General features: G+C 48.9%; 9 protein-coding genes across 9 annotated transcripts; 3 read left to right on the top strand and 6 right to left on the bottom strand.

Moving 5' to 3' along the window:
- Window positions 1-1,148: 1,148 nt before the first annotated feature.
- On the bottom strand, window positions 1,149-2,898 carry K441DRAFT_659486 (tannase and feruloyl esterase). The gene is made up of 2 exons (XM_067648544.1): window positions 1,336-2,898; window positions 1,149-1,285 (listed from the first exon to the last, which is right to left on the bottom strand). The coding sequence occupies exons 1-2, from the start codon at window positions 2,850-2,852 to the stop codon at window positions 1,216-1,218; spliced, it is 1,587 nt and encodes a 528-aa protein (XP_067504147.1). The 5' UTR covers window positions 2,853-2,898; the 3' UTR covers window positions 1,149-1,215.
- A 741-nt stretch (window positions 2,899-3,639) lies between these two features.
- Window positions 3,640-5,111, bottom strand: K441DRAFT_659487 (uncharacterized protein). Its single transcript, XM_067648545.1, has 2 exons — window positions 4,584-5,111; window positions 3,640-4,513 (listed from the first exon to the last, which is right to left on the bottom strand). The coding sequence occupies exons 1-2, from the start codon at window positions 4,761-4,763 to the stop codon at window positions 3,848-3,850; spliced, it is 846 nt and encodes a 281-aa protein (XP_067504148.1). The 5' UTR covers window positions 4,764-5,111; the 3' UTR covers window positions 3,640-3,847.
- Window positions 5,112-5,516: 405 nt separating this feature from the next.
- Window positions 5,517-7,529, top strand: K441DRAFT_107515 (HET-domain-containing protein). The gene is made up of 3 exons (XM_067639937.1): window positions 5,517-6,353; window positions 6,434-7,060; window positions 7,108-7,529. Exons 1-3 carry the CDS (start codon window positions 5,606-5,608, stop codon window positions 7,299-7,301), a joined length of 1,569 nt encoding a protein of 522 aa, XP_067504149.1. The 5' UTR covers window positions 5,517-5,605; the 3' UTR covers window positions 7,302-7,529.
- Window positions 7,530-7,757: 228 nt separating this feature from the next.
- Window positions 7,758-9,563, top strand: K441DRAFT_610642 (TPR-like protein; the record flags this gene model as incomplete). The annotated part of the gene is made up of 2 exons (XM_067645542.1): window positions 7,758-8,186; window positions 8,443-9,563. The coding sequence occupies 2 exons, from the start codon at window positions 7,758-7,760 to the stop codon at window positions 9,511-9,513; spliced, it is 1,500 nt and encodes a 499-aa protein (XP_067504150.1). The 3' UTR covers window positions 9,514-9,563.
- A 1,550-nt stretch (window positions 9,564-11,113) lies between these two features.
- K441DRAFT_687014 (alpha/beta-hydrolase) lies at window positions 11,114-12,488 on the bottom strand (the record flags this gene model as incomplete). Its single annotated transcript, XM_067652051.1, has 3 exons — window positions 11,114-11,808; window positions 11,892-12,092; window positions 12,164-12,488. The coding sequence occupies 3 exons, from the start codon at window positions 12,486-12,488 to the stop codon at window positions 11,114-11,116; spliced, it is 1,221 nt and encodes a 406-aa protein (XP_067504151.1).
- A 1,856-nt stretch (window positions 12,489-14,344) lies between these two features.
- Window positions 14,345-17,505, bottom strand: K441DRAFT_610648 (P-loop containing nucleoside triphosphate hydrolase protein). Its single transcript, XM_067645543.1, has 7 exons — window positions 16,214-17,505; window positions 15,832-16,159; window positions 15,693-15,773; window positions 15,486-15,641; window positions 15,364-15,429; window positions 15,100-15,297; window positions 14,345-15,030 (listed from the first exon to the last, which is right to left on the bottom strand). The coding sequence occupies exons 1-7, from the start codon at window positions 17,252-17,254 to the stop codon at window positions 14,672-14,674; spliced, it is 2,229 nt and encodes a 742-aa protein (XP_067504152.1). The 5' UTR covers window positions 17,255-17,505; the 3' UTR covers window positions 14,345-14,671.
- Window positions 17,506-19,326: 1,821 nt separating this feature from the next.
- Window positions 19,327-23,482, top strand: K441DRAFT_559809 (PNTB-domain-containing protein; the record flags this gene model as incomplete). Its single annotated transcript, XM_067643471.1, has 14 exons — window positions 19,327-20,069; window positions 20,128-20,217; window positions 20,285-20,288; window positions 20,339-20,401; window positions 20,457-20,717; window positions 20,771-20,888; window positions 20,940-21,401; window positions 21,460-21,612; window positions 21,681-21,821; window positions 21,866-22,027; window positions 22,088-22,258; window positions 22,323-22,861; window positions 22,948-23,116; window positions 23,187-23,482. The coding sequence occupies 14 exons, from the start codon at window positions 19,327-19,329 to the stop codon at window positions 23,480-23,482; spliced, it is 3,372 nt and encodes a 1,123-aa protein (XP_067504153.1).
- Window positions 23,483-24,170: 688 nt separating this feature from the next.
- Window positions 24,171-24,598, bottom strand: K441DRAFT_677227 (uncharacterized protein; the record flags this gene model as incomplete). The annotated part of the gene is made up of 3 exons (XM_067651041.1): window positions 24,171-24,310; window positions 24,374-24,527; window positions 24,569-24,598. The coding sequence occupies 3 exons, from the start codon at window positions 24,596-24,598 to the stop codon at window positions 24,171-24,173; spliced, it is 324 nt and encodes a 107-aa protein (XP_067504154.1).
- Window positions 24,599-25,668: 1,070 nt separating this feature from the next.
- K441DRAFT_696235 (uncharacterized protein) lies at window positions 25,669-26,274 on the bottom strand (the record flags this gene model as incomplete). The annotated part of the gene is made up of 2 exons (XM_067652868.1): window positions 25,669-26,097; window positions 26,146-26,274. The coding sequence occupies 2 exons, from the start codon at window positions 26,272-26,274 to the stop codon at window positions 25,705-25,707; spliced, it is 522 nt and encodes a 173-aa protein (XP_067504155.1). The 3' UTR covers window positions 25,669-25,704.
- Window positions 26,275-26,474: the final 200 nt, after the last annotated feature.

The following is a 26,474-nucleotide window of genomic DNA, read 5'->3' on the forward strand; positions in this document are numbered from 1 at the left end:
CCGTCACAATAATAAAACTTAATAGAGGCAATAAATATCGCGAAGGATTATTAGATAAGCTATACCGTGTAAGGCCTTTAGAATACTATATTCCGCAGCATAATTAAAAAGATATATTTAATATTAAAAAGGATAAAAGGGATAATAATAAGCTATAGCTAAAGCCAAAGAAACTATAGAAGAAGTATACTCCTTTAAAGAAGGCAGTAATAGTTAAGAGCGCTACTTTCGCTACTTTCGCTACTATTTTCGCTATATAAGACGCTTATAAACTACCTAAGGAACCTAGCCAAGATCTACCTCTAGCGCCTCTAGAACAGCCTTTAAAATAGCCTCTAGTACACTTACTCTTTAATTAACGCCATGCCTTCCTTATCTACAATCGTAATTAAGGACAATAATACTTCCTCCTCTACTATTTCTAAGCTTAATTCTAATTAGCCTACCTGCTCTGGCGACGATGACGCGTTAAGCAACTCTATACTAAATACATCGCGAGTCTTTTTAGGTGTACGGCGAATAATTTTATAGGACCGCATATTATTAGGGAGTACGAATATTAAACGTACGGAGTGCTTAAAGAGCTAGTGTCGACCTGAATCGGGTTATCTTGTCACCGACTCAGCTACCTCCCATTGAGTCAGTCATTGAGTCAGTCATTGACTCGGTCACCTACCCCTTGTTTCCATTGCCACCCCCTACCCCCGTCTCGTTCTCATTTCCTACACCTTTCTCATGTATATATAGAGGCTCTAGAGCCACCATTCAACAGACAGAGTCATCATTCTTTTCTTACAATCGGTGCACGGACTTCCGATCGACAGCTAGCTACAAAGTAATATTACCGCGAGGGGGCTTATAGCGACGAATGTAGTACGAGGGGCTGAGCTCTTGGCAGAATCTAGAGAGCAGCCGACATCTGTTACACCACGCCAAGGATCATAAAGGTGACGATAGCGGCGGGAGGGCAGTGGCGAGAGAGCAGCTATTTTAAAGCTCTACCAGAGCCCGGGGGAGTGGAGCATACTTTCAATTAAAACACCATGCCAGGATTGTACTATATTCGATATTCAATATTAATATCAATACGGCCTTATACTGATATTGAATATTGATAAAAGCACTGGGTAGAAGGATTACCTAAGAATGTCGGAGGGTTATTACAGGTATTAAGACCTTTCAGAAATGTTTCCGATTACACGATATTAGTTTGATTTATTTGATGCAGGTCCAGCTACTCAGGTCAGCAGGCGGTCCGTTAATGTAAGTACTCCGGTATGGATATCTAGCGTGGAATTAGCGCCTGAATCTTCTTCATTGAAATAACCCCGTTACCTGCAATGTCTATGCTGATACGCTTCCCCCATTTCAACAGTATCATTAATGAATTTGGTTCCTGTAACAGTCTCCGGCGCGGTACCATTTTCCACCCACTGCACGATAGCCGCCAATATGTTGACATCTGGATGAAACGAAATTCCCGTAGCTGCGGTTGCTCCTTGGCCGAAGGACCAGGCCCCTGGACCGCCATTGCAGTGAAACATCCCAGGGATGCGGAAAAAACGGAACCAAGTGTCCAGATCTCCGGATGGAGAACTCATTCCCGCTGAGAGGTAGTTGTAGAAACGTTCGGTATTGGTTCCCGTGATCTGATTATCTTGACCTCCATGGTACGCGATCAACTTTCCGCCGCAACCACGGAATGGTTCCAAGCTTGAAGGCCAGGTTCGAACATTCGAGGGATTCATCCGTTCAGCGATAAACGCGTCATTAATGTCGAAGGTTAGAGGGTCCCAGGAAGAATTTGTGAAGACAACATAGCGGAACCAATCCTCCGAGTAACCGAACGGTTTCCCTGCAAGGAGCCTCTGCACAGCCATTACTTCGGCACCAGGTTGGAGGCCAGGGTATACCAATTGACTTTGGTTGCCGTAAAGAGGGTTGTATACTTTGCGTACAACCTGGACTTGAGCTGGAGTGAGGCAGTCTGTGCTGTTTGAGGTCGAGCAGATCAATGACTCTGGGTGGAAATTGCAAAGGGTGGGATCTTCAATGATACCATCAATAACTCCATCAAGGCTGTCGCATTGGCGTAATATCTCGCTGTGGATGAGGCTGGTCCACGTCTCTGATTCGATGAAATCAGAAGTGTTTGACGGACCAGTGATTGGGTAGAAGCTGGCTCTCCAAGACGAAAGATAGTTGAAGTTAATGCCTGGACAACCAGCGACAATGCCATCATAATCTTCAGGGAACATCTCCGCGGCTTGGATGCCTTGGCGGCCCCCACCCGAGCAGCCAAGATAATAACTCTTCGTGTGACTTTTCCCATAGAAACTTTTCAGGAGCTGCTTCCCGACAACAACGGTTGTATGTAGTGACCTCCATGAAAAATCCGTCACAACTTCCAGATTCTGATAAAATGCAAGTCCGCTCGTGCCGTTGTGGCCGTTGTTCGATCCAGTAGTGGCGAAGCCGTACTGGGTAGTGTAGGCCATGTCCTCATACTTGATGCACCCATCAATGCCACCATTTCCAGTGCCGAGAAACCTTCCGGTCCAGTTTTCAGGAAGCCATATCTCAAAAATTACGCTGCTTCTATTCGATGTTGGGATGCTCAAAGCCACGCGGCAGATATCTGCGAGTACGACCTGACTCGGCCGAGCGCATGACGGGCTATTTCCAGGAAATGTAAGGTTCGTACCTGCAGGGACGTACTCTATGATCTTCAAAGTGCTATTAGGAAAGTATTCCTTAGGTTGAAAAGAGAGGCAAGTGGACTTAAAGTCGGCTGAGGCAAGAAAAACATTACAAAATGTTGCGTATAGAATGGCACGGAGTCTGAGAAACATTACTTAGAGAAAGAGCGAATCAATTTTACGTAGGTGAGGTAAGGAGATGAAGTGGTCGTATGAAGATTCCTGCGGAGGCGGCAGTAAAAAGTTCCTGGCCCCCCTGCGCCACTAAAACGCCACCCGAGCGCCATATAAGTAAGCTTGGCGTCCCAATTAGGAAGAAGGTTTAGAGGTTTAGGGCCTCTCTAAGATGAGAAAGTATAGATAGATAACACTATAATTAATATTTAAGTAGTATAGATATATATAATAAGTATTACTTCTTCCACCTTTTACCTCGTCCCCTTAGCTTCTTTAATAACTTAGCCTACTACTATAGCTCCTACACCTACTCGTGCGGCTATTTAGACCTAATAAACGACTTATTAAGTAGTTCTATTAATAGGCGGCGTTAAGGATTTTACTATAGTTTTAGAGGCTATTAGGGCAACCAAAAAGGACCTTGCGTGCAGCCACAGCCGTTCACTACAATTGCTATGTACAGCTGGTGGCAAGCAGGCGAGATTGGATGCGCGTACCGAATTTAAAATTTCAGAGCGCTCGCTAAATGGGGGGGGTGAAGCTGGTCGCGCAACAGGTTGTAGCAGTATAAGAAGAACGTTAAGATTCCCGCTTCTGTTTGTATAGTAATATATTTCCCCGTACCTATAGAGGAACCACGACGGAGCCTTAGAAGCATTCTCTGGCGGTGGTAGTGACTCGCTAATTGCGGTCGAGTGGTGCAGTTATGTGGGTGCGGACATTACGACATTGGAGATCATTATCAGCGCGAAAACACTCTGTGCGAGGGAATGCTTGTGAAAACTAATTTATGGGCATATTTGCATTGCGATTCTATCGCTATAAGTAACATAATTCAATATACAAGAAACTTTGAAATAAGGAGGCAAAGCAGTCCCTCGGAGCTCTTCCAGACTGGACTTGAACTGTCACAAACATCTATGCTAGTGTCCTCCACGTGTAGCCATTATTTTCTCGTACCCGACATTAAATTATCCAAATCTACCGAGCTGGTATAGCACGAAGGCAGCGCTGAGCATCCCTGCGACAACACCGAAAACTGTCCTGCCGGGATCAATGGTCGCAATAGCCGCAGCAACCGAGGGGGAAGACTGCACGGTTCCCGTGGCGGCTGTGGCAGCCCCAGAGACACTGCTGCTCGATGTTGTAATAGCGGCTGTGGCAAAGCCTGAAGACAACACACCTGTGGTTATCGCACTGTTGGCGCTAACCAGCGCCGATGTAGATATAGAAGATGTCACGCTAATTGTACCAGACGCACTCGAAGCTGTGCTCCCAATTGTCGACTTCCGGTGGCTGTTAGAATTGAGTGAGCCCGACGCTGCAACAGAGGAGCTGGTTGTAGGCGAAGCCTGGGTAACAGACGCGATAACGATGTAGCAAGGTATGCACTGGTCTCCAATGGAGATATCGTAGAGGTTGTAGAAGTTGCCACTGGCGCATTTGTAGAAGATAACAGAGCCGCCGAGGGCGAGGGAGTCATTTGCGCAAATGGACCAGCCACCCGTGTAGATGGAACCGGCCTGCGGTGGCCCGTCGAACTGAAATTGGCGGTTCGCGACAATGCCGCCGGTGCGGCCAAGGGAGTCATGCAGAATGCCATTCTTAAGAGTTACTGTTACCGCGGAGTCTATGACCTGGAGTTGCACGAAAAGAGTCAGCATCGACGAAAATGTAAATTGAAGGACATAGGGAGAGATTGCAGACCTCTGAGGCTTCATTTTTCCGGGTGTTCGCAATGGCTGCGGTGTTGAGGGTGAAGTTGCCGCTGAAATTTGGTTGGCAGCCAGAAGGCGCGGCGGCGGAGGGAGCGATGCCTTCGCTCACGGCCTGCGCAACGGCGGTCGCGGCGAGGCAGAGGGTAGAAAGGATGATGGAAGACCTCATTTTGGTGGTTGGAGGGACCTACGCAATATTTCTAATATGTGTGTTCAAATATGTAGAGACCCAACGCGCGTCGATGCCTCACAGCTAAATGCGGCGCCCACCAAGGAAGAACGCGATTAGCAAAGCTGCCCATACGAATGCGCTGCGATGAACGAGCGACGTTAAAAAAGCATTGCGAAGAATGGGGACAATTAAGGAAGAAAAATGAATGAAGAGTAAGAGAGCAAGAGTCGCCGGGAAGGGAGACAGGAATATGTGTTCGAAATCCTGTTTTGGTGTAGGCGTTTCAATCAAACCTTGGTTGCGATGGTTGCGATGGTTGCGATTGTTGCGACGGATGAGGCTGCCTGTTCATTGCCTGTTCCTGGGGGACGTGCGAGGCGCCATCACCCTTTTGTCGTCACTGCGCAACGTCCAGCCACGCCTCGACCGTGGATCCCCTTACTAGCTACAGTGAAGGCCCCTCCTCTTCTCAGTCGCATGACCTGTAACCAAGTGTGCATGGAGCTATAATTATTTCTAGTCCAGGTGCGTATTATTCAATTATTATCATTATATCTTTTATATATCTACAGTAGCTATCTCTAAAGAGTTTCACAAGCCTGACCAATATGACCAGGCACCGGATGACGTAGGCCTGGCAGCCGTGGCAAGCTGCCCCACATAAAATAAATCTTGGCTCCAATTAGCCGAGCTGGGATAAACTGAGATTCATGATTGGCGGGCCAAGCGGTAGAGGTCAGCGCCTGTTGTCTGACTGAAGTTCAGCCCGCTCGCCGAGATGCGCTCACGTCTGCCTTGACATGCCCTTCCCTTGAGTTCTCTCAAATGCGGTCTGGGTAATGCGTCTTCTGGAACGCAACAACGCTGGCGAGCTCAGCCTGACCAAGGACTTCGTTGGCGACGATATTCCTCGGTATGCGATACTTTCGCACACATGGGGAGCGGATACTGAGGAGGTCACCTTCGAAGACCTGATGGATGGTACTGGCGCGGGCAAGCCTGGCTATAACAAGATCCAGTTCTGTGGAGAACAGGCCAGACGCGATGGCTTACAATACTTCTGGGTGGACACCTGTTGCATCGACAAATCAAACAGCACCGAGCTCTCAGAGGCTATCAACTCCATGTTTCGCTGGTACCGTAATGCGGCTAAATGCTATGTCTATCTGTCGGATGTTTCGAGACATGCCTTCGACGCCAACGATAAGTCCAACCAGCTGCCCTGGGAATCGGCATTTCGGAAGAGCAGATGGTTCACTCGGGGCTGGACCCTTCAAGAGCTTATTGCTCCGGCATCAGTTGAATTCTTTTCTAAAGAGGGCGAGCAACTAGACAACAAAAATCCTCTAGAGCGACATGTCTACGAAATAACAGGAATTCCCGTTAAAGCTCTTCAAGGAAGTCCTCTGTCTGATTTCAGCGTCACCGAGCGTATGTTATGGGCAGAAAAACGTGAGACAACACGCAAAGAAGACAAGGCGTACTCGCTACTAGGCATTTTCGACGTCCACATGCCACTTATATATGGTGAAGGGAGAGAGAAGGCGTTGAGGCGGCTCCGGGAGGAGATCGACAAGGCTTCAAAGGGTAAGTCGCTGTCTCTTATCACTAGCAGCCATCAAGCGTAAAGATGCATCCAAATATTAGGAAGTTATTAACCGGAATAGGGTTTAAACACGAGGACTTTTCCATCGCCTTTAGTCTCTCCGATGTTTCTGAGATCGAGCACTTTGTAGCAAGAGAAGAGGAACTCGCGGAAATGCATAGGACACTCAGCGGCAACGGCGGACGTCGCACTGTTGTTCTTCACGGTCTAGGCGGAATCGGCAAAACTCAGCTTACTGTTGCGTACGCGAAGCGGCACAAGGACAACTACTCGGCCATACTCTGGCTGAACATTAAGGACGAAGATGCTCTGAAGCAGAGCTTTGCCAAGGTAGCAGGGCAAATATTACGGGAACATCCCTCGGCCAGCCGGCTAAGCAGTATGGATATGAAAGAAAACTTAGACGAAGTAATAGATGCTGTTAAGTTATGGCTGAGTCTGCCCAATAACACGCGATGGTTGATAATATACGACAACTATGACAACCCAAAATTGCCAGCAAACACGGATCCTGCAGCACTAGATATCCGCAAATTTCTCCCCAAATCATATCAAGGTTCAGTTATTATCACAACACGGTCATCGCAAGTCAGAATCGGCCATACTATCCAAATTCGAAAGCTGGAGAATGTGCGTGATAGTCTTGAGATTTTGTCAAACACATCGAGACGAGAAGGACTGATAAATGGTGAGGACGTTCTAGATATATGATTACAGCTCTAACTTCAATGCTAGATCCCGATGCTGTAAGGCTCGCCAAGGAGCTGGACGGACTTCCTCTTGCACTAGCTACGGCTGGGGCATATCTCGACCAAGTGGCGATAAGTTTATCAGACTATCTTCGCCTATACAAAGCGTCATGGATGAAACTCCAGAAGACGAGCCCTGAGCTCAGCTCGTACGAAGACCGAACGCTTTACTCTACATAGCAGCTTTCATTTGACCACGTTAAACAACAGAACGAACTTTCGGCTAGGCTTCTTCATCTGTGGGCATACTTTAACAACCAGGATCTTTGGCTCGAGCTTCTTCAGCACGGCGATTCAGAGGACCCAGAGTGGATACGTGAGCTTACTCAAGACGAGTTAAGCTTCCACAGCGCGGCGCGGGTGCTGAGTAACCACGGGCTGGTGGAGGTAGACACGTCTTCGCAGGAATGGGTTGAGTCAAGAGGGTATAGCATTCATGGCTGCGTTCACTCGTGGATAATTCATGTTCTAAATCAAGAGTGGGATTACAATCTAGCGAGGCTGGTACTAAAGTTTGTAGGATCACATGTCCCGGGACAGGAGGCTGTTAAGTGGTGGCTGACAGAACGACGGCTTCTCCAGCATGCAGCTAGATGTTCGTATATTATACTGAATGGCTTAGTTGTAGACGAAGGCATGGCATGGGCATGTCACAACCTAGGCAGTCTCTACGCGCACCAAGGCAAGCTAGACGAGGCGGAGAAGATGTACATGCGGGCGCTGCAAGGTAAGGAGGAGGCACATGGACCAAAGCACACATCAACGCTGAAGACGGTTAACAACCTGGGCATTCTCTACGCGGACCAGGGCAAGGTGGGCGAGGCGGAGGAGATGTACATGTGGGCGCTACAAGGAGAGGAGGAGGCACTTGGACCGAAGCACACATCGACGCTCCAGACGGTCGGCAACCTGGGCATTCTCTACGCAGACCAGGGCAAGGTAGGCGAGGCGGAGAAGATGTACATGCGGGCGTTGCAAGGATACGAGGAGGCACTTGGACCGAAGCACATATCAACGCTCCAGACGGTTAACAACCTAGGCATTCTCTACGCGGACCAGGGAAAGGTGGGCGAGGCAGAGAAGATATGCATGCGGGCGCTACAAGGAAGGAAAGGAGGAGGTACTTGGACCGAAGCACACATCGACGCTCCAGACGGTTAACAACCTAGGCATTCTCTATAAGAACCAGGGTAAGCTAGGAAAGGCGGAGAAGATGTATATGCGGGCGCTACAAGGATATGAGGAGGCACTTGGACCAAAGCACATATTAACGCTTAAGACGGTTGGTAACCTAGGCATTCTCTACGCAGACCAGGGCAAGCTAGGCGAGGCGGAGAAGATATATATGCGAGCGCTGCAAGGATACGAGGAGGCACTTGGACCGAAGCACATATCGACGCTTCAGACGGTTAATAATCTGGGCCTTCTCTACGCGGACCAGGGAAAGGTAGACGAGGCGGAGAAGATGTACACGCAGGCGCTGCAAGGATACGAGGAGGCACTTGGACCGAAGCTTATACCGACGCTCCAGACGGTCAACAACCTAGGCACTCTCTACGCGGACCAGGGCAAGCTAAGCGAGGCGGAGAAGATGTATATGCGGGCGCTACAAGGATACGAGGAGGCACTTGGACCGAAGCACACATCGACGCTCAAGACGGTTAACAACCTAGGCATTCTCTACGCAGACCAGGGCAAGGCGGGTGAGGCGGAGAAGATGTATATGTGGGCGCTGCAAGGATACGAGGAGGCACTTGGACCGAAGCACACATCGACTCTTGACACAGTCGGCACCCTAGGCATTATCTATAAGAACCAAGGCAAGCTGACTGAGGCGGAGCAAATGTACCTGCGGGCGCTGCAAGGAAAGGAGGAGGCACTTGGACCGATGCACACATCGACGCTCCAGACGGTTAATAACCTAGGTATTCTCTATAAGAACCAGGGTAAGCTAGGTAAGGCGGAGAAGATGTATATGCGGGCGCTGCAAGGATACGAGGAGACACTTGGACCGAAGCACATATTAACACTTGACACGGTTAGTAACCTAGGCATTCTCTACAAGAACCAAGGCAAGCTGGCTGAGGCGGAGCAGACATACGTGCGGGTGCTACAAGGATACGGAGACGCCCTTGGTCTAGAGAATGTTACGAGATATAGACCGGCGCTTAATATAATATTAAATCTAGGCTATCTTTTCGCAGCCCAAGGGGGGCTAACCGAGGCTAAAGCAATATATTTAAGAGCACTTGCTAGTTTCCAGGCCCTTTTAGGACCTTCTAGTAATAACTGTCGACGTCTTGAACATGCGCTAGCATCCCTAAATCCCCAGCAAGGTAAATTAGGAGATTTCTTATATCCCTTATTTAGCGAAGTATTAATTAATATATAATAGAAAATACGGGGGATAGTATAGGCATACCGGCGGGAGCAGAAGTGCCTAAGATTGCATTAGGTAATAATGCAAAGACAAATCCAGATCTATAGTACGAAAAATCATATACAAGCTTACGAGGTGAATTTTATAGCGCATCTAAATACAGCCTATTTACCCGTCAACGATTTAAAAGTATAGGCAATCATAGATAGATACCAATTTAGAAGATCTTAGATTACACTTGACTAACAACCTAAATTATAGGTAGAAGAGATTAAATTATAATTTCTAGCTATTAGTTAAGCTTCTGATGTTGTTGTAATAGTAGAAAACCTTAAGGTTTTCTACGGATGACGTTAATAACACTTCTGGATTCTTTCCGAACCAAGATAATGGAGTCGTGGCAATATTCACTCTTGCTGTTTACCCGAATGCCGGGCCCCTTGGAAGGCTGACGAAACACCATTGTTGCTACCGCGCCACAACCACCCCACCAACACCACGCGGGTAGGCTGGGACGGGTCAGCGCGCCGTACGGACATCTCACCCGCTCTCGGCGCCCTCCTCGCCTCCAACTCCGCCGCTGGGCAACGGCACCCGTCTCCGTCAACCACGCGTCTCATCAAAAGCCCAACGCGCTCCACCTCTTAAACGTCTCCAACATCGACGCTACACTGCCGTCAGCGGCGCCGCGACGCCAAACTTCGCCTTCAGCTCCCCCCGGTCTCCAACGAGTATCTGCAGCGCGGGTTCTTCTTCGGCGGCGGCGGCGGCGGCGACAACCCGTTCTTCGTGGACCGCAGCGGGGTGCGTGGGTTCGACAGCGTCTTCTCCGCCGACGAGTTCTCGGCCGCGAACCCCCATTTTCCGCGGACGGCACATGGAGCACGGTTTATTGACCGGTCCCGTCTTCGAGGTGTTCCTGGACCGGGGGACTAGGAGCGCGACGACGGTGTTCTATCCCACTTCAGCCGTTGGCGCAGTCGATGCTGAAGGCGGGGAATGTTTTGCCGGAAATGACGGTTGGCGTCTCCGTTTACGCGATCGGGAGTGCGTGGGAATTGTAGGAGAACGAGCAGGGAGCAGCTGTGGGGAATGTCGCGTCCGCCAAGTCGACTAAAATGGAAAAGAGGCATATGCTATATGAGGCAGGCTTGTATTAATGAGGGGTGCTTGATTTGCTGGTGTGTAAGTTATTGCATATTCTCTCTATATCTAAGTATTTGAAGAAGTCATATAGACTTTAGCGGTCAAGAAGTACAGGGTGTGCCGGTAACGGAAATGGTATGAATGTACTTGGTAAGGTTCTCTGGGTGCCTTAAAAGAGGTTTTCTAAAGCCCATATAGTACGAAACAACTATACAGGTAGCTACTCACTTGATTAAGAGTAAGCGTTTGTCACTGGTGCACAAAATAGTTCTCATAACTTGACGATATGAACTATGACTAGACAATGGGCTATTCTCGTAGGATGAAATCTTGTTGAAGCGTCGGGTTAGAACCTGGAAATAGCAAACCTTGAAGATGTATTGACATGCTCCAAACACTTTTGAAGTTTATAAAAATAGGTTCATAACTTCATTCCGACCAGAGCCCTCAGCTATGATAACGTCCTCTAATGCTTCTGGCACAGTTTTCTCGTAATGTCATACGCCCCTCCTCCCTTCCCAAACATCTTCTTCAAGTCCCCAGCGAAGACGTTGGGCCGTTCATGGGCGGCAAAGTGGCCTCCATCCTCGTGCTCGACCTCGAACACCACAGGTCCTAGCGTTCGTCCATAAACTCTTGGAAGCACGATTATATCCATAGGGAAGTATGATAGACCAAGCTTCACTTTCGAATTGTATTCGAATGACTGCCGAACTTCTTCATGGCTCGAGTGGACCGCCTCGTAGTAAATGCGGGCACTAGCGGCCGGGCCCGCAGTCGAGAATTGGTACACAGAGACCCAAGTGAGAATTTCATCATCGGTCCAGGGGTAGTTGTCAGTCCAGTCATGCAACTTTTCGTATATCCACGCAAGTAAGGCAACGGGAGAATCGTTCAGAGCAAAGCCGATGGTTGATGGTTTCGTGCTCTGCTCAAAGTTGTAACCATAGCCTTCTTTTTGGAACCAATTCGTACGGACCAGCCCAGCCTTTTCTTTCGCCGTATACGGAGCTAGAAGAGATTGGAGGTAAAGGATCGGGTGTTTTGCGAGCGTAGGCGCATTAGCGCGGATAAAGTTCAAGTGTGAAGCAAGGCAGTGAGAGGGATATTTGGCGCCGATCAGCCGAGTGATGATGTAACCCCAATCACCGCCTTGGGTGACTTTAGATGGAATTGTCAGTAATCTTCACGCAAGATAATATTTCGCAGTTGGGTTGAACGAGCCAACAATACCCGAGACTTACCATATTGGTCATATCCAAGTTGCAGCATGAGCTTGTGAAGAACTTCGGCGTACTGAGGGATTCCAAAGCCGGGTTTGGAAGATCCCTGTGAAAATCCAAAGTTCGGAAGCGACGGAGCAACCACATGAAAAGACGGACCATCGGAATCTCCGTCCGTCAGTAGAGGGAGAATTTTGAGGCATTCGAGGAAGCTTCCGGGCCCTGTGAAGGCATGAGCCTAAGTCGTATGGAACGAGGGGACGAGAGGACGAAAGGAGTGCTGCAACACTTACATCCGTGAGAGAACAGAAGCGGCACGCTCTCTGCACGTTTACTCTTTTGGTGCACGAAGTGTACTTCCAAGTCTTCGAAGCCGTCAACACTGATTGTAGTTGTGAATTGAGGGACCTCATTCAGTTTCGCTTCCTGGGCGCGCCAATCAAAGCCGTCCCTCCAATAGTGGGCCAACCGCTTAACGTCTTCTAGCGGAACGCCATAGTCCCAATTACTGGAGAACGAGACCTCCTTTGGAAAAGTGGAAACGGCAAGTTTAGCCTTCAGAGCTTCAATCTCCGAGTCCGGTACGGCAATCTTGAAAGGCTTAATAGCATTCGCCATGATTATCCAGAAATTTCGGGATCAATATGCGAAGGCGCGAGGGATCTAAGGATATAGGAAGTATGGAGGTATGGCAGTAAGGAAGTAGGAAGGCTGACGGGGCCTTATATCTCCTTTTATGAATAAATTGCAGTGTGTTGTGACTGTTGGGTTGTCATCAAGCTTGGAGCGAGCAGCGAGAACGCAATTCACTCATGTCATCTCACTAACGCGATGTCACATGCTCAGGCACCCTCGTTTGAAACCAGGGCTGAAGGCACGTTAATCATGTCGCAATTGCATTTATAATCAAGTTTGTGACCGAATATGTCCAGGCGCGCTCGTTTGTTCAATGCATGACTGACTCCCGCGCGACTGGTCATGGCTACTTCAATCCTTCAATCCTTGAATCCATGAATCCTTCGGGGACACGGCATCCCATAAACCTTCATCATCACAGTCGCTTGGCAGGAAATCATATCAACCCTTCATATATCTCTTGCGACTGCATGTCCGTACGGACTGGAAATGGATACAAGCTGCAGGCAAACCTCCGGAAACCACCCCTTCTCGGAAATGAAAATCACTCGCGTCGGCAACCTCCAACCCTTCTTCACCCCCAACCCCACCACGGAACCGACACGACCGCCCCTGGCGTAGAAATACCAAACCCGGCACCTCCGGTTTCGCCGATACCGTAACAATCACCGTTAGAAAACCCTCACCACCCCTAAAGCTGCTCGAGCAAGCGCCTCCCTTGTGCATGGATGCCAAGAAACGTGCAATTGCTGGGTGGAAGACCGTGGCATCATCATGGGAGTTCGCCGGCTGCAGTTGTGCAGTTTGCTGTGAGAGCCATTCTGTTATTGATGCCGAGGATCCCGGTAGTGCCGCAGGGGAACCAAACGGTAGCAGTACCATGTAGTCTCAACCTTGTCGTTCTTAGTGTAGATCTGGCCGCTCACCAACTCTGGGCCGGGGATGGTGCTTTGGTACTTTCCTAAGGACATGGTTAGATCTCTCATGGCACGAGATAGTCCCTTACAACGAGTAAGAAAAGCGAAACAAACCGTGTTTTCTGCCGCCTGTGAGAAAAAATACGCGGAATAGAAACTCCCCGTGACGCCCACGCCCAGCCTTGCATAGCCGTGATAGGTCATATTCAAAACGGAATACCACAACTCTCCAGGGTATTTCAAACTCAAGTGAATCTGGCAGTTCTTGGAGTGGTCGGCTGGCGCCGTGTTCGGGCCAGTGTACAGTAGGCCTGGAATGTGTCGAAGCCAAAGGTAATCACCTGGGACTTCGCGCGAGTTACACAAAACAGCTAGGTCATTTTACATGTTGGGATATTTACAGTGCAGTCTGGAGGCATGATTGCGCTAACAGTTCCCTGTAGGTAGCCATTCCCGGACGTTGACAAATCAAGAATTTGAATTTGGTCGGATGACGGCGATTGTCGAGGGACGAGTTTGGCCTTATTCAAGGGATTCACCACCGCAAGAAGAGGATCTACGTTGAAAGAGGAGTATATTTATACCCACCCTCAGATCACTCAGGGATTTATTTTAAGTGTCAGTGTATACCATATTGCGGGTCTTGGCTCTCAAGGCCACTCTCTCAAGAGTATCCCTTTGGCTTCGGAGGCAGTTTGAAGACGGCTAAAAAGAGATATAAGCAGTTAATAACGTGCAAATGTTTTAAACACGTGGTATTTAGGGTGTAAGCAGTGGTAATCTATTGTGCACTCCATTAACAGTGAAGGGTTGATCTGTAAAATCCATACTTTCTGGGAGGTTCAGCCTCATGAACTAGATATTGGTTACAAGAAATTCTCACGTAACGTTACGAGAATTCTCAATTTCAAAAAATAAATTGCTCTCGTGTTTTCGTGCCATCGGGAAGGATTTCTAGCATTAATTGAAATAACGCTTGGTATAGTAATACACGACATTAATCAGAACTGTATATTAAGTTACCTGATTACTTACGATCATGATACCACAAAAATGCTTGACGGGAATCTAGAAGTAGCAAGAAATTCAGAAGGCAGGGAACTAGACCTGCGATAGCAGAGATATCTTTAATTGATGCTCCGTGCCTTTTAACGATCGAAATTCGATAAGGCGCGAAGAGCTGTATTGAGGCTATCTAGGACCTATTGGAAGTAGCCTGTCAATAGTGCTGACATGTAAATGTCAAACCTAGCCCTCCGAGACTTCTCCAATCTGGGTAATTCGCAATACAGTGTGCATATGCTCCAGGTCCAACGGCTTCTCCTGTTCACTTGCCAGCAGCTGGGCCGTTTTAATTATATTCTTGATTTGTCTTCCGTTCAATTTTTTCTCCGCGAGAAATTCCAGATCCTCCTCCGTTAATGCCACAAATGAGGAAGGCAGCATGCTGATGAAATTATGCCAGACTTTCTTGCGCGCTGCTAGGTCAAGTTCTGGGTATGTGATCTTGACATGAACGCGGGAGTCTAGAGCTTTGTCGAGAACCGAGACTCGGTTGGTGGTGAGAAATAGCACGCCGCGGTAGTATTCGAGCATCCGGAGGAAGACTTAGGACAGACAACATGTAAGTTGATTATTCGAAATTAGGTAGGGAGCCAGGCCAGATATTTACTTACTGGATACTAGCTTGTTTCGCTCGAGGCCATCTGTTGTACGTTGCTCAAGGAAAACGTCGCTCTCATCAAGAAGTAACACAGCTTTCCATTTTTGGGTGATCTCTAAGACATCTCCGAGAGCTTGCTCGACGGAGGCGGAGTTCAGGCCTAGCTCCGCAGCGCTCATTGAGTAGAGAGGTACGCGCATATGCTCCGCCACTTGATCGATCGCTTGTGGTTAGCCTAGCACAGGGTCCCTGGAATGTATGATGTTGTGGAACGTACCAGACTCAGCAGTCAATGTCTTGCCCACTCCAGGCTCGCCTGCAAGAAGCATAATAATCCCTTGACCTAGGATTGGTATTAGCGCTTGTCGAGGTGACGCAAACGTCAATCGTGGAACCCACCTTTGCCTTCAATCACGTCGTCGAACACTTCACTGTTCATGCTTTGGCTCTTTGTGAAGGAGAGGATGAGATCTTTATACCCTTGCGGAAGGACGAGACTGTCAAACGCACGATCATTCCAGACAATCTCCTTTACATCATCGATGTTGAACTTGGCTAGTGGTCGTCAGCAGTCTTGCAACTTACGAGTGATTGAGGATTGCTTGCCCCATTTTTTCAGTTTTAGAGAATACCCCTTGACAAGTGAGCTGCATATGAGGTGATGGTCTTCGGTAAGGCTCTCAGAATCTACATATTAAGTTGTCAAATGAGATGAAATCACCCTATCAGTCCTAGCAGAACTTACCGGCAGGAGAATATTGTAATTGGAGATCTTGTGATTGTGCTGGCGGTAGAGACGGCGGATGTCTATGATGGGTATATTCTCTGGAGCGACTCGGCATACCATAGCTGCGGCCAGGTGGGTGGACAGATGGATGGCTAGTTGGTCCAATGTTCGGATGATGGATGGAGCTAAAATCTTCTACAAAATCTTCTACATCTTCTTCATGCCCACCATCAACGACGGTCGGTATCCTAGGCGCGAAGGAAGTGATTCCTAGGGGATCAAGCCTCTGGGCAGTGGGATTGAATCGGTTATACATCTCCGCGTGAATGATTATACGACCGTCAACCTGATCAGAAGTCAGCCACTCTGTTCTAACCGTTGATCCTATATAAGGACTGACCATTCGGTTACGTGGCCCAAAAAAATGATTGCCAAAATTAGCACTCATGACGATCTCGGCCAAGCCATCGTACGCCTTGTAGTGGTATCCCTGGAGAGTTTCAAACCGCTTTCCCCGACTGACAAGCTGGTGCTTGATGTCTTCGAAGTGCGGGTTGAATGTTGCCGGATAAGCCTCCAACTGCGTGATCGGTTTGGTACCTTGGAAGGGTTGGATAGAGATTGTGTGAGATGCGTATCCAAACCCAAATCCGCTCCAGTCCACGTATTTTGAGTCTAAATAGAAACCCCTACATCCTGCCGAGCCGCTGTATCCCGAGCTTTGCAATTTCACCATCATGTCTTTACCATCCATTTTGCACAACAGAACATCTCCCGGCTTAAACAACGTCCAGAGATAGTCGAAGGTCATAACACTGTGGTTGAGGAGGTCATGGTAAGTACTAACGGTCTCCTCAAGTTCGACTGACATGACTGTATACAGAAGTTGAAGATGGGAACGGGTAGTCTCGTCAAGTTCATTCTCAACGACTTCCTTGAAACGATTCCACCGATAAAAGAAGGGCTCGAATGGTCTCGTGAACGTAACGTGCTTCAAACCGGCTGTGATTCCTTCATAACCCTCAAAGACGTTCTCCAGAACAGCCTTGAGCAGTGGGCTCTGGACTACGATTGAACTGACTTGCATGGCCTTGCCGCCATACTGGTGACTTTTCTTATTCCGGATGAGAATGGCGAACTGTTGAACAGCTTCGGTCTCTTCCAATTTGGGCGTGACATCCTCTGGGTATTCTTCAACCCAGTTTGTGCAACATCCGCACTTCGATGGGCCCTCGTAGAGATTTTTGGAGTCGCAAACCATTCCGACAGCTGAAGGAATGACTTTCGCATTAGCCTCATCCAGACTTGTAGACCCTACCTGGCCAATATCCTGGGGGATGCCCTCGTTCTGGCTATCAGCCCTGGAGTCCGCAACCGTTCCATGGGACACATAACTTGCGATACTCTCCACCCCTAGGTTGCTGCTTCGGCTGTCGTCCATGTTGCGTACTGAGATCAGTCCTCAGGTAATTAGCGCGCAGATAAGTGCTTGAACCGTTCGAACACTGAGTCTTTTAAGTATTGTTTTCAATCAGGCAGCAGCAAGGCAATCCACGGTACAGTATGCCCCGCACAGACCGGTGAAATAGGCAACCGACGCTCTAGTTGCATGATTTATTTTGGGGGAAGTTTTAGACGGATAGATAGGCTGTTAGTTCTTCTATATCGGATAATAGCTATGCCGGCCTCTTGAGAAGCCATAGGGAGCTGTGGAAAAGATAATGACTTTCGGTATTGCGGAGAGCACCTCACTTCGGCCCTCGGAAAAGGTTGTTGTCCGGTCCATTCTCGCAACACCATATGTGGCCGTTCAAACAGTTCCTCCCAGATCCCTCATTTCAGTCATAGGTAGTACATTTTGAGAATCTTTTTTCTATGAGTGTTGTCTAGTTCTGGTCTTCAGGTGCCCCAACGCTGCGTATGCATGAAGTTTCCCAATAGACTCACCAAGCACATGTCCGGCCGAGGACACGGTCCAAAATCGATAAGCCACCTCCCTGGAACACCTGGACTGCACTGTGTATCAAATCTGGCTTATGGGTGAAATGCGTTGCTAATTTACTCCCTTCTTTAGGCCTGAAACTCTGCAGAACTACAACGCTTGTCCTCAACCTGCCGTACTAACCCGAATGGGTCATGGTAAAACCGTTCAAGAAACAATACATAGCTCGGAGACAAAGATCCTAGGTAATACTTTGGATAACTGCTGGAAATGCGTTGCGAAAACGCAATATTTCTGGCGCGTTTAAGACTGGACAAGTTGATGGATGCAAACGTTGGAGTGGTCTGCACATGAATTTTGCAGTGGTTGGGGGAACACTTCATCAATGGTGACACGGTTTATCAACGGTAAGACGATTCTATGAAGGAGAGGTTGCTTCGCTCTTACCGTGAAGCCGATGCCGCTTGATTTCCGCTCGGAAAATGCGCGGAAATGATACTAGATTCAGACTAACGCCCAGCATAATAGGTCAAAACTTGATTCCCGCCTGCCTTGTAAGCGAGTATACCGCATATACGGATTCAGTACTCAGAATCGCATTCCCAAGACGACAACTCTATTGTCTTAGTGAGTACCCATAATCCTTTAGTGTATAACATTCGTCGAAACATAATTCGATTTCCAGGTAAAAACCTCAACACAGGGCTGGAGATCAGCATTCGCACGTGCATCCTTCAAGGTTTCCGCCGAGACCGTATCATTCGAATGGGACTTCGGCAGGCGCGCTTGTCTCGGAGAGCCTGCTTTGCCTTTCCGTGCCTTTGCCTCTGATTCGACTCTCTGCTTTACATTTCAATAGTAGCAAGCGCAACGAAAACTATTTAAAACGTCGTCACGGGAGACGAAACTGTGAGTAACAGAAGCGTACGCCCAATCTCCTTTGTGGCTTTTCCCGTTGTCTGCACCCATACTCGAAGGCTATATTCGATGCATCTAAAAGCTCTTCTCTCTGGCTGGCTTCTACCCATTCATTTCAGTCCAAGACTAAATATCGGGGACTGTGTTTTGGTTTAGTTTGACAAACATTAACTCGAAACAAAAGCTACTGTGGTACTGCGGTAGGTTAAGGCTCACGCACAGGCAGAGAGGCGAAGAGACGGAGGGGCAAAGAGGCAAAGAGGCAGAGAGTCGGAGTCTTTGCCGTGTCGTGTCGCGTAGTTAGCGAACGCCGCAGTTTTGCAGCTGCCAGTTTAGCTTGTTCTCCCGCGCGCCACCCCCTCATTATCTACCCCAAAGCGCCCCTTCCCCCCGCAAATTGAAAACGACGCGGAACAACGGCAGAATGCAACCCGACGCGTGACGCATGAGCTCCTTAACTACTTACCATGTACCTCTGTCGTCGCAAAAACCGTGGATCTTCGTATTCTTTCGTGCTCCTTTCATGCTCTTCATGCGATCCTGTCTACCTCAGTCTGCCGACAGAACTGGTCTGAGGGCCACATCTAGCAGATGCTACTTCTCTTTCGCGCCTTGGACCCCTTTCTTACACCCGGATACGCGCTTGGACCAGTATGTGGACTGCAAGCACCCAAGCTACGTGCCGGACGCGCTTGCGACCGACGCCCTTGAGGCCCTCCATCTTGAGGCTCTGTGCCTCCACTTTGGTCACTCGCCCTGCGCCACTTCAGGTTCATAGTAGAGAGGGGCTTTGGACTGTGCGTCCAGCCGCCTTCAACTATGCCCGGGCCGTCAACGCCAGCCATTCCAGGAACAGATGGTCCACATCATCGCCTGCATCAGGGCCTGCATCCGCTACCGCTGGCCGTCATGCATCCCTTACTTCCGACCAATATTCGGAGGAGGTTCCGCTCACGCCCCCTTTTACCGCTGGCCCTTATTCCACCCTCACCGTCGGTATTCCTCGCGAAACCTATCCAGGCGAGCGCCGTGTCGCTGTCACGCCCCAAAATGTCAAGATACTTCTCAAAAAAGGCTTTTCGCGCGTCTTGATTGAACACGGTGCTGGCGTCGAAGCCCAGTTTACTGACGAGGCTTATGAGCAAGCTGGTGCCAAGACTGTTGACCGTAGGACTGTATTCTCCCAAAGCGATATTCTTTTGAAAGTCCGCGCCCCTAGTGTTGATGGCCCTGATAGTGAAGTGGATGCATTGCGTGAAGGCGCAACTATCATGTCTTTCTTATACCCCGCCCAGAATAGACATGTTGTAGATAGAATTGCTTCCCGCGGTACTACTTCGTTTGCTATGGATATGGTCCCTCGCATTTCCCGCGCTCAAGTATTTGATGCTCTAAGGTATTTCCTGGCCATCAGTACCATGACAGTGGTGGAGATTAACGGCGTGATCATTTAGTTCGATGGCCAACATTGCCGGATACAAAGCCGTTTTGGAAGCCTCTAACCACTTTGGCCGTTTTTTGACGGGTCAGGTAACAGCAGCTGGGTGAGCGCGATAAAATGATCACCACACTCTTTTTTTGGTTGCAATTTTTTGCTAATATAACTTTCAGCAAGGTATAATACTAGACCTAATGATTCCATTGATTAGGCCAACGATGATCTAGATCCCACCCTGTAAAGTGCTTGTTATTGGCGCAGGTGTCGCTGGACTAAGTGCTATCGCCACGGTTAGTACTCCACATCTTGCTCCATCTATTGCAAAAGCAAGCGTAACTGTTTTAGGCTCGCCGTATGGGTGCAATCGTCCGAGGGTTCGACACTCGCTCGGCAGCCCGAGAGCAAGTACAGTCTCTTGGTGCCGAGTTCATTGAAGTTGAGCTTGAAGAAGAAGGCTCTGGTACAGGTGGCTATGCAAAAGAGATGTCGAAAGAATTCATCGAAGCGGAGATGAAACTTTTTACCGAACAATGCCGCGAGGTAGATATTTTAATCACAACGGCACTGATCCCTGGAAAGCCGGCTCCAAAATTAATCACAAAGGCGGTACGCACCCTTATCACATTCCAGAGCATGGCAGCTTCTTACACAATGAATAGATGATAGCTGCGATGAAACCAGGCTCTATAATAGTTGATCTCGCCGCTGAGGCAGGAGGTAATTGCGAGGCAACTGTTCCCGGACATCTCACCAAGCGCAATGGAGTTACTATAATTGGTTTGTCTCACCCCCTTGGGTCTTTTAGAACTAAGGTTTACACGAGGTTAGGCTACAATGATTTGCCCTCAAGGCTTCCTACACAGTCCTCGACCCTCTACTCCAATAATATTACCAAATTCCTCTTGTCGATGTCACCGCGAGACAAATATTTTGATGTTGACCTGAAGGATGAAGTCGTTCGAGGTTCGATTGTAACTTACAATGGGAAAATCCTTCCTCCAGCGCCTCGCCCCGCGCCTCCCGCATCGCCGCCTCCGAAGCAGAAGGCTGTTGACACGGATCAAGCTGCAAGTGTAGTAGCCATGACTCCATGGGAAAAGGCCTCACGAGAAGTTGCGACCGTCACCGCCGGGATGAGCACCGCACTTATTCTTGGAAAAGCCACCGGCCCGTTATTCATGAGCAATGTATTTACGTTCGCGCTTGCTGGATTGGTCGGATACCGCGTCGTTTGGGGGGTTGCGCCTGCTCTGCACTCCCCTCTTATGAGTGTAACGAATGCAATTTCAGGTACTGCACTTCCGAGGAAAAGATGCTCGATATAGACGACACTAACGTTTTCTTCTAGGCATGGTTGGCGTTGGTGGTTTCTTCGTTATGGGTGGCGGCATTTTGCCTGATACAATTCCCCAAGCCCTTGGAGCGTTGTCAGTTCTTCTTGCCTTTGTCAACGTATCAGGTGGCTTCGTGATTACAAAACGCATGCTAGATATGTTCAAACGTACGCTTCGATTTAGCAACTTCAAGGTCTCTCATTTACATTCACGCCGTACTTATTACGTTGTTTAGGCCCGTCGGATCCTCCAGAATACCCTTGGTTGTATGCAATTCCAGCTGTGGCCTTTGGTGGTGGGTATATTGCTGCCGCCAGTACCGGTATGGCTGGCCTAGTCCAAGCTGGCTATCTTGTTAGCACCATTCTGTGCATGAGTAAGTCTGATTGTCCATTTGATGATGGCAAGCTCATAGTCTAGGTTCGCTCTCTGGCCTTGCTTCCCAATTGACAGCTCGCCGAGGCAATTTTCTCGGTATTTTGGGTGTCGGTTCCGGGATACTCGCATCCCTTGCTGCAGTTGGCTTTTCTCCAGAGGTACTGATGCAGTTCGCCGGCCTTGCAGGCATTGGAAGTATTCTTGGTAAGTATCTAAAGCGGTTCTCAAGCTTCCAGGACATAATTTGACCGAAGTCATGTGCAGGAACATTGATAGGAAGACGAATTACGCCAACTGGATTGCCACAGACCGTAGCAGCGCTTCACTCCGTAGTTGGATTGGCAGCGGTCCTCACTAGCATCGGCAGCGTGATGGCAAATATTGGACATATTTCTATGCTTCACATGGTCAGCGCATACTTGGGGGTTCTTATCGGTAAGCGCTTGGTTCTTACCCAGAAATTAACAGCTACTGAGCTCTCGCGTCTTTGTATTTACAGGTGGAGTTACTTTCACCGGCTCAATCGTCGCATTCCTCAAGCTTGCAGGCCGCATGTCTTCTAGACCAAGGATTCTTCCGGGCAGACATGTCATCAATAGCACCTTACTCGGTGCGAATGTAGCCACCATGAGCGTGTTTCTTACCGCAGCACCGGGGGCACCTCTGATCGGTGCTGCATGCTTGACTTCTAACACTGCTCTCAGCTTCCTCAAAGGATACACCACCACGGCTGCAATCGGTGGCGCCGACATGCCTGTTGTTATCACTGTTTTAAATGCATACTCTGGATTTGCCCTGGTTGCCGAAGGCTTTATGCTCGATAATCCTCTTCTCACTAGCGTCGGCGCGCTTATCGGCGTCAGTGGCTCCATTTTGTCCTACATCATGTGTGTAGCGATGAACAGGTCGCTCACCAACGTGCTTTTCGGCGGCATTGCCGCACCAGCCGATAATGTGGTTAGGATTGAGGGAGAAGTGTCAAGGGCCACGGTTGACGAGACAGTAGATGTGCTTGTCAACGCCGAGAATGTCATCATCGTGAGTTTGCCTCCAACCCGTATTCCCTTTGGGCTATGCGATTATGTTCATTTGGACCTTTATTGATATATGTGCGCCGCGTATAGGTCGTTGGGTATGGAATGGCCGTCGCGAAGGCCCAATACGCCATCTCTGAAATTACACACATGCTCCGGGCTAAGGGTGTCAACGTCCGATTCGCAATCCACCCTGTTGCTGGAAGGATGCCAGGCCAGTGTAATGTCTTACTTGCTGAGGCGTCCGTGCCGTATGATAGTGAGTTCTCTCCATTAACTTATTGCCTCAACGATCTTCCAAGCCCATGCGTGCTAATGCGCAGCGACAGTCGTGTTGGAAATGGACGAGATCAACGACGACTTCTCTGACGCCGACGTTACGCTCGTCATCGGCGCTAACGATACCGTCAATCCCATTGCGCTGGAGTCCGGAAGCGCAATAGCCGGTATGCCTGTCTTGCATGCCTGGAAGAGCAAACATGTTGTAGTAATGAAACGGGGCATGGCAAGCGGGTATGCTGACGTGCCGAATCCAATGTTCTATATGGACAACACGAAGATGTTGTTTGGAGATGCGAAGGATAGCTGCGATGGTAAGAGCGAAGCTCAAAGGATATATTTCTGAGATTGTGCTAATAAGTTTTGCCTTAGCTATTAAACGAGCGTTAGAGTCAAGGAACTGAATACAAGCGGGCCTTATGTCAAGGCCTGAGGGATCTGCTCTGAGCTAGTTTGCACTATCTATTACAAATACATCATGTATCTCATAGTTTTGTTTTCCATACATCGCTTCACATATCATGCAAATGACAGCTATAATGCCACCTTAACTCCCTTGAGCGCTGAGAAGTTGAGGGATGGCTATCAGGGGGTGGATCGAGTGAGATGATATGGCTGGGGCGTGTAAGTACAATCAGGCACAGACTTCAGTCCACGAATCCGGAACTGGCCGCCTCAATTACTTTCGTCATTGTTCCCGTAGAACCAGCTGCATTTTTTTCTTTATCCATCATAGAATACAAGTTTGCTGAATTATACACTACATTGACCTCAAAGGTTCTACAATGAACATGAGAGTAGGATGAGCACATCCTGTCCCAGACTGAGTTTGTCGACATCAGCTGTCGACATCTGCAACAGCATCCGTCCAAAGCCGCAAAATGTGTGAGGGCATTCAATTATCCAACCTCTACTTATACAGTCTGTCCTTCGCACACCCCTCTCACCTAATGCAGACCACGAGGCTTGGCCTAGCGATTGGCCGCAACGCCATTTGCATCCGCAGCAACTGCTGCTGAACCCACGCCCGAACCTCATGATCCAAACCTGTATGGCCCGCCGGCTGGAATCTGTGTCAGGTTCTGGTAGACCTTGTTGATACTATGTCCCTGATCAGCGTTGTCGGGGCCTTTGTACACGCCCCGGCCCTCGCCGTTGAAGCGGAGGTTCCAAGCTGGAGAAGCCACACATTAGTCTAAATCCGTATTCTTTTCCGCAAGACGAATGAGGGACTCACTGGCTGGGAATAGCGTAAGACGATCCCACTGCACCGTCATGTATTGTTCGATGCCCGATGATGCGTTTACACGGCCGAGCTTGTCGTGAGCGATGCGGTGATCCTTAAGCTTCGCCATGTATTTCAGCATACCCGTGAGAGCTGTGAGGGCGAGCTGTTTAATGTCGAGGCGTTTAGTGTCGTATCTTGATACACCAAGGCTTGGATCTTGGTCCAATGTGACATGTCGGGCTTATCCTCGTGAGGATGATCGATATAGCAGGCGAGCACCTCTGTGAACTAAAACTGTTAGGATTCCCATATCATCGGAAGCGGATTCTCAACTCACTATCACCACGCTCTCTTATGTGCTGCATCCAGCGCAATCGCCAGCATCACTGTCGCGGCCTCGTTAGGGCCGCCCATCTTCGCAACCAGTTCTCTGGACGCCTCCACGCCAAATTCTCGCACCCTCACAACATAATCATCGTTGCCAGCAGTTTTGAGGCTCCGAGCAGTAAACCGACAGCCTGCCCGAGCCTGTTCCGCACCATATTCCGCTTGTTTCTCGAGGAATTCGATGGACTTTCGGAAAGCAACTCGGCGTTTCCACAATGTGGCTTCATCGGACTCGTATACCTTGTAGCTCCGGCATTTGTCGACGTGCTTGTAGCTTTGGTTTTCGTTGTAGAGCCTGTCCTTGTGTTGTTCAGTCTTGACGTTATCCCAGAAGCCAAGTAAATCGGCAACGAATCTGGTAATGACCGGTATGGCATAACTGGTAGCGTGTGAGCGTCATCTCGTAGCCAACCTCGCAAATAGCAATGTGTAACTTAATCCTTGACAACACCGATCTGGTACACCTGCTCAAGGCCTGGGGCAGTCTTTGACTTTCTGTCGACTGTCGAGGTCACTGTCAGGTACCACCAACTCACCACCCTGTTTCTTGCCATCGTATTTATATTACCTATTACTGAATGAGTGGCAATATCGACCTGGTGGCAATTGGGTAACCGTTACATATCGTCGTCAGCGTCAGTCTTTTGCCCCCTACCCTATGTATATAGACAGCTTCTAGAGCCAGCTTCAATCGACAGAGTTCTTATGAGTGACTTGTCCGTCCGACACTTTCTGAAACTTACGCTGCTCGCGTGCAGTAACCCCTTTCGACATTTCTACGAAGTATTCCATGAACACTTGCGGGGTTTCTTTCGTGATGAGCGTTTGTAGCACGTCGAGAGCGTCGTAGAGCGCTTTGCCCTCGCCTATCATATCTCCCAGATAGCTGCTTGGAAGGACTGCCTCATCTGTGATTCCTGGGTTGTGGAATTGCGCCTTCTCGGATTTAAAGATCATTTCCTTAATGTCGCTGTAATTAGAAGTGGACACAATCCGCGCAGGCCTGGCAACTTCAGCCGGTAGCACTTCCCTTCGGTACTGATAGGGTCGTGCTTTGCGAGCTTTCTGTAAGCCTTGCCCTTATTTTTGCTATCAATTATCAGATCCGAAGTATCCGTCTGTGATGGGTAGTTTTGCTCTTTGGCGAGGACCAGATTCTTGGCTGGGGTGTAGAATGGCTGCCACATCTGAACGGAGTTATTCTTAAAATATCTAGGAAATACGCGCTGGAAGAGTCTGTGAAAGGCTCCGCCTTTCATGGTGTCTGGATCCGATGATACTTCACGCACACCCCATGCCGTAAGAGAGCCGACACTCCAATCCCGAAAGGGAGGGGAGTTGGTAAACTACTGGGATGTAGCTTTATCTAGGAGTGATCATAAATGAACGCTTACAACTGTATAAAGGCGATCAGAGCGGACAAGAGTCACTGCATCACAGAAAGCGCCTGCCCATAGCGCTGTTAGGCTACTGTTAAGCCCCATAGTTCCTGGATCCAGGCAGCGTCCATCGCCTTCACACATTAGGCCTAGATATAACTCGACCATGTCAGGGTCTTCATAGAGATCACGCAATGCGTCGGTTATTTTTGGCTCTTTGTTGATGTCCTTGAAGGTGTGTGTTTTGACAGTCCAAAGAATTGGCGGAACTCATTCAACGTTGCAATCTCCCTGGACAATCTCGTTCATTAGCACAGCACATCCAAGCAGGATATTCTCTCAGA

This window comes from Cenococcum geophilum, assembly GCF_001692895.1.
Source record: "Cenococcum geophilum 1.58 unplaced genomic scaffold K441scaffold_20, whole genome shotgun sequence".
NCBI lineage: Eukaryota > Fungi > Ascomycota > Dothideomycetes > Gloniales > Gloniaceae > Cenococcum > Cenococcum geophilum.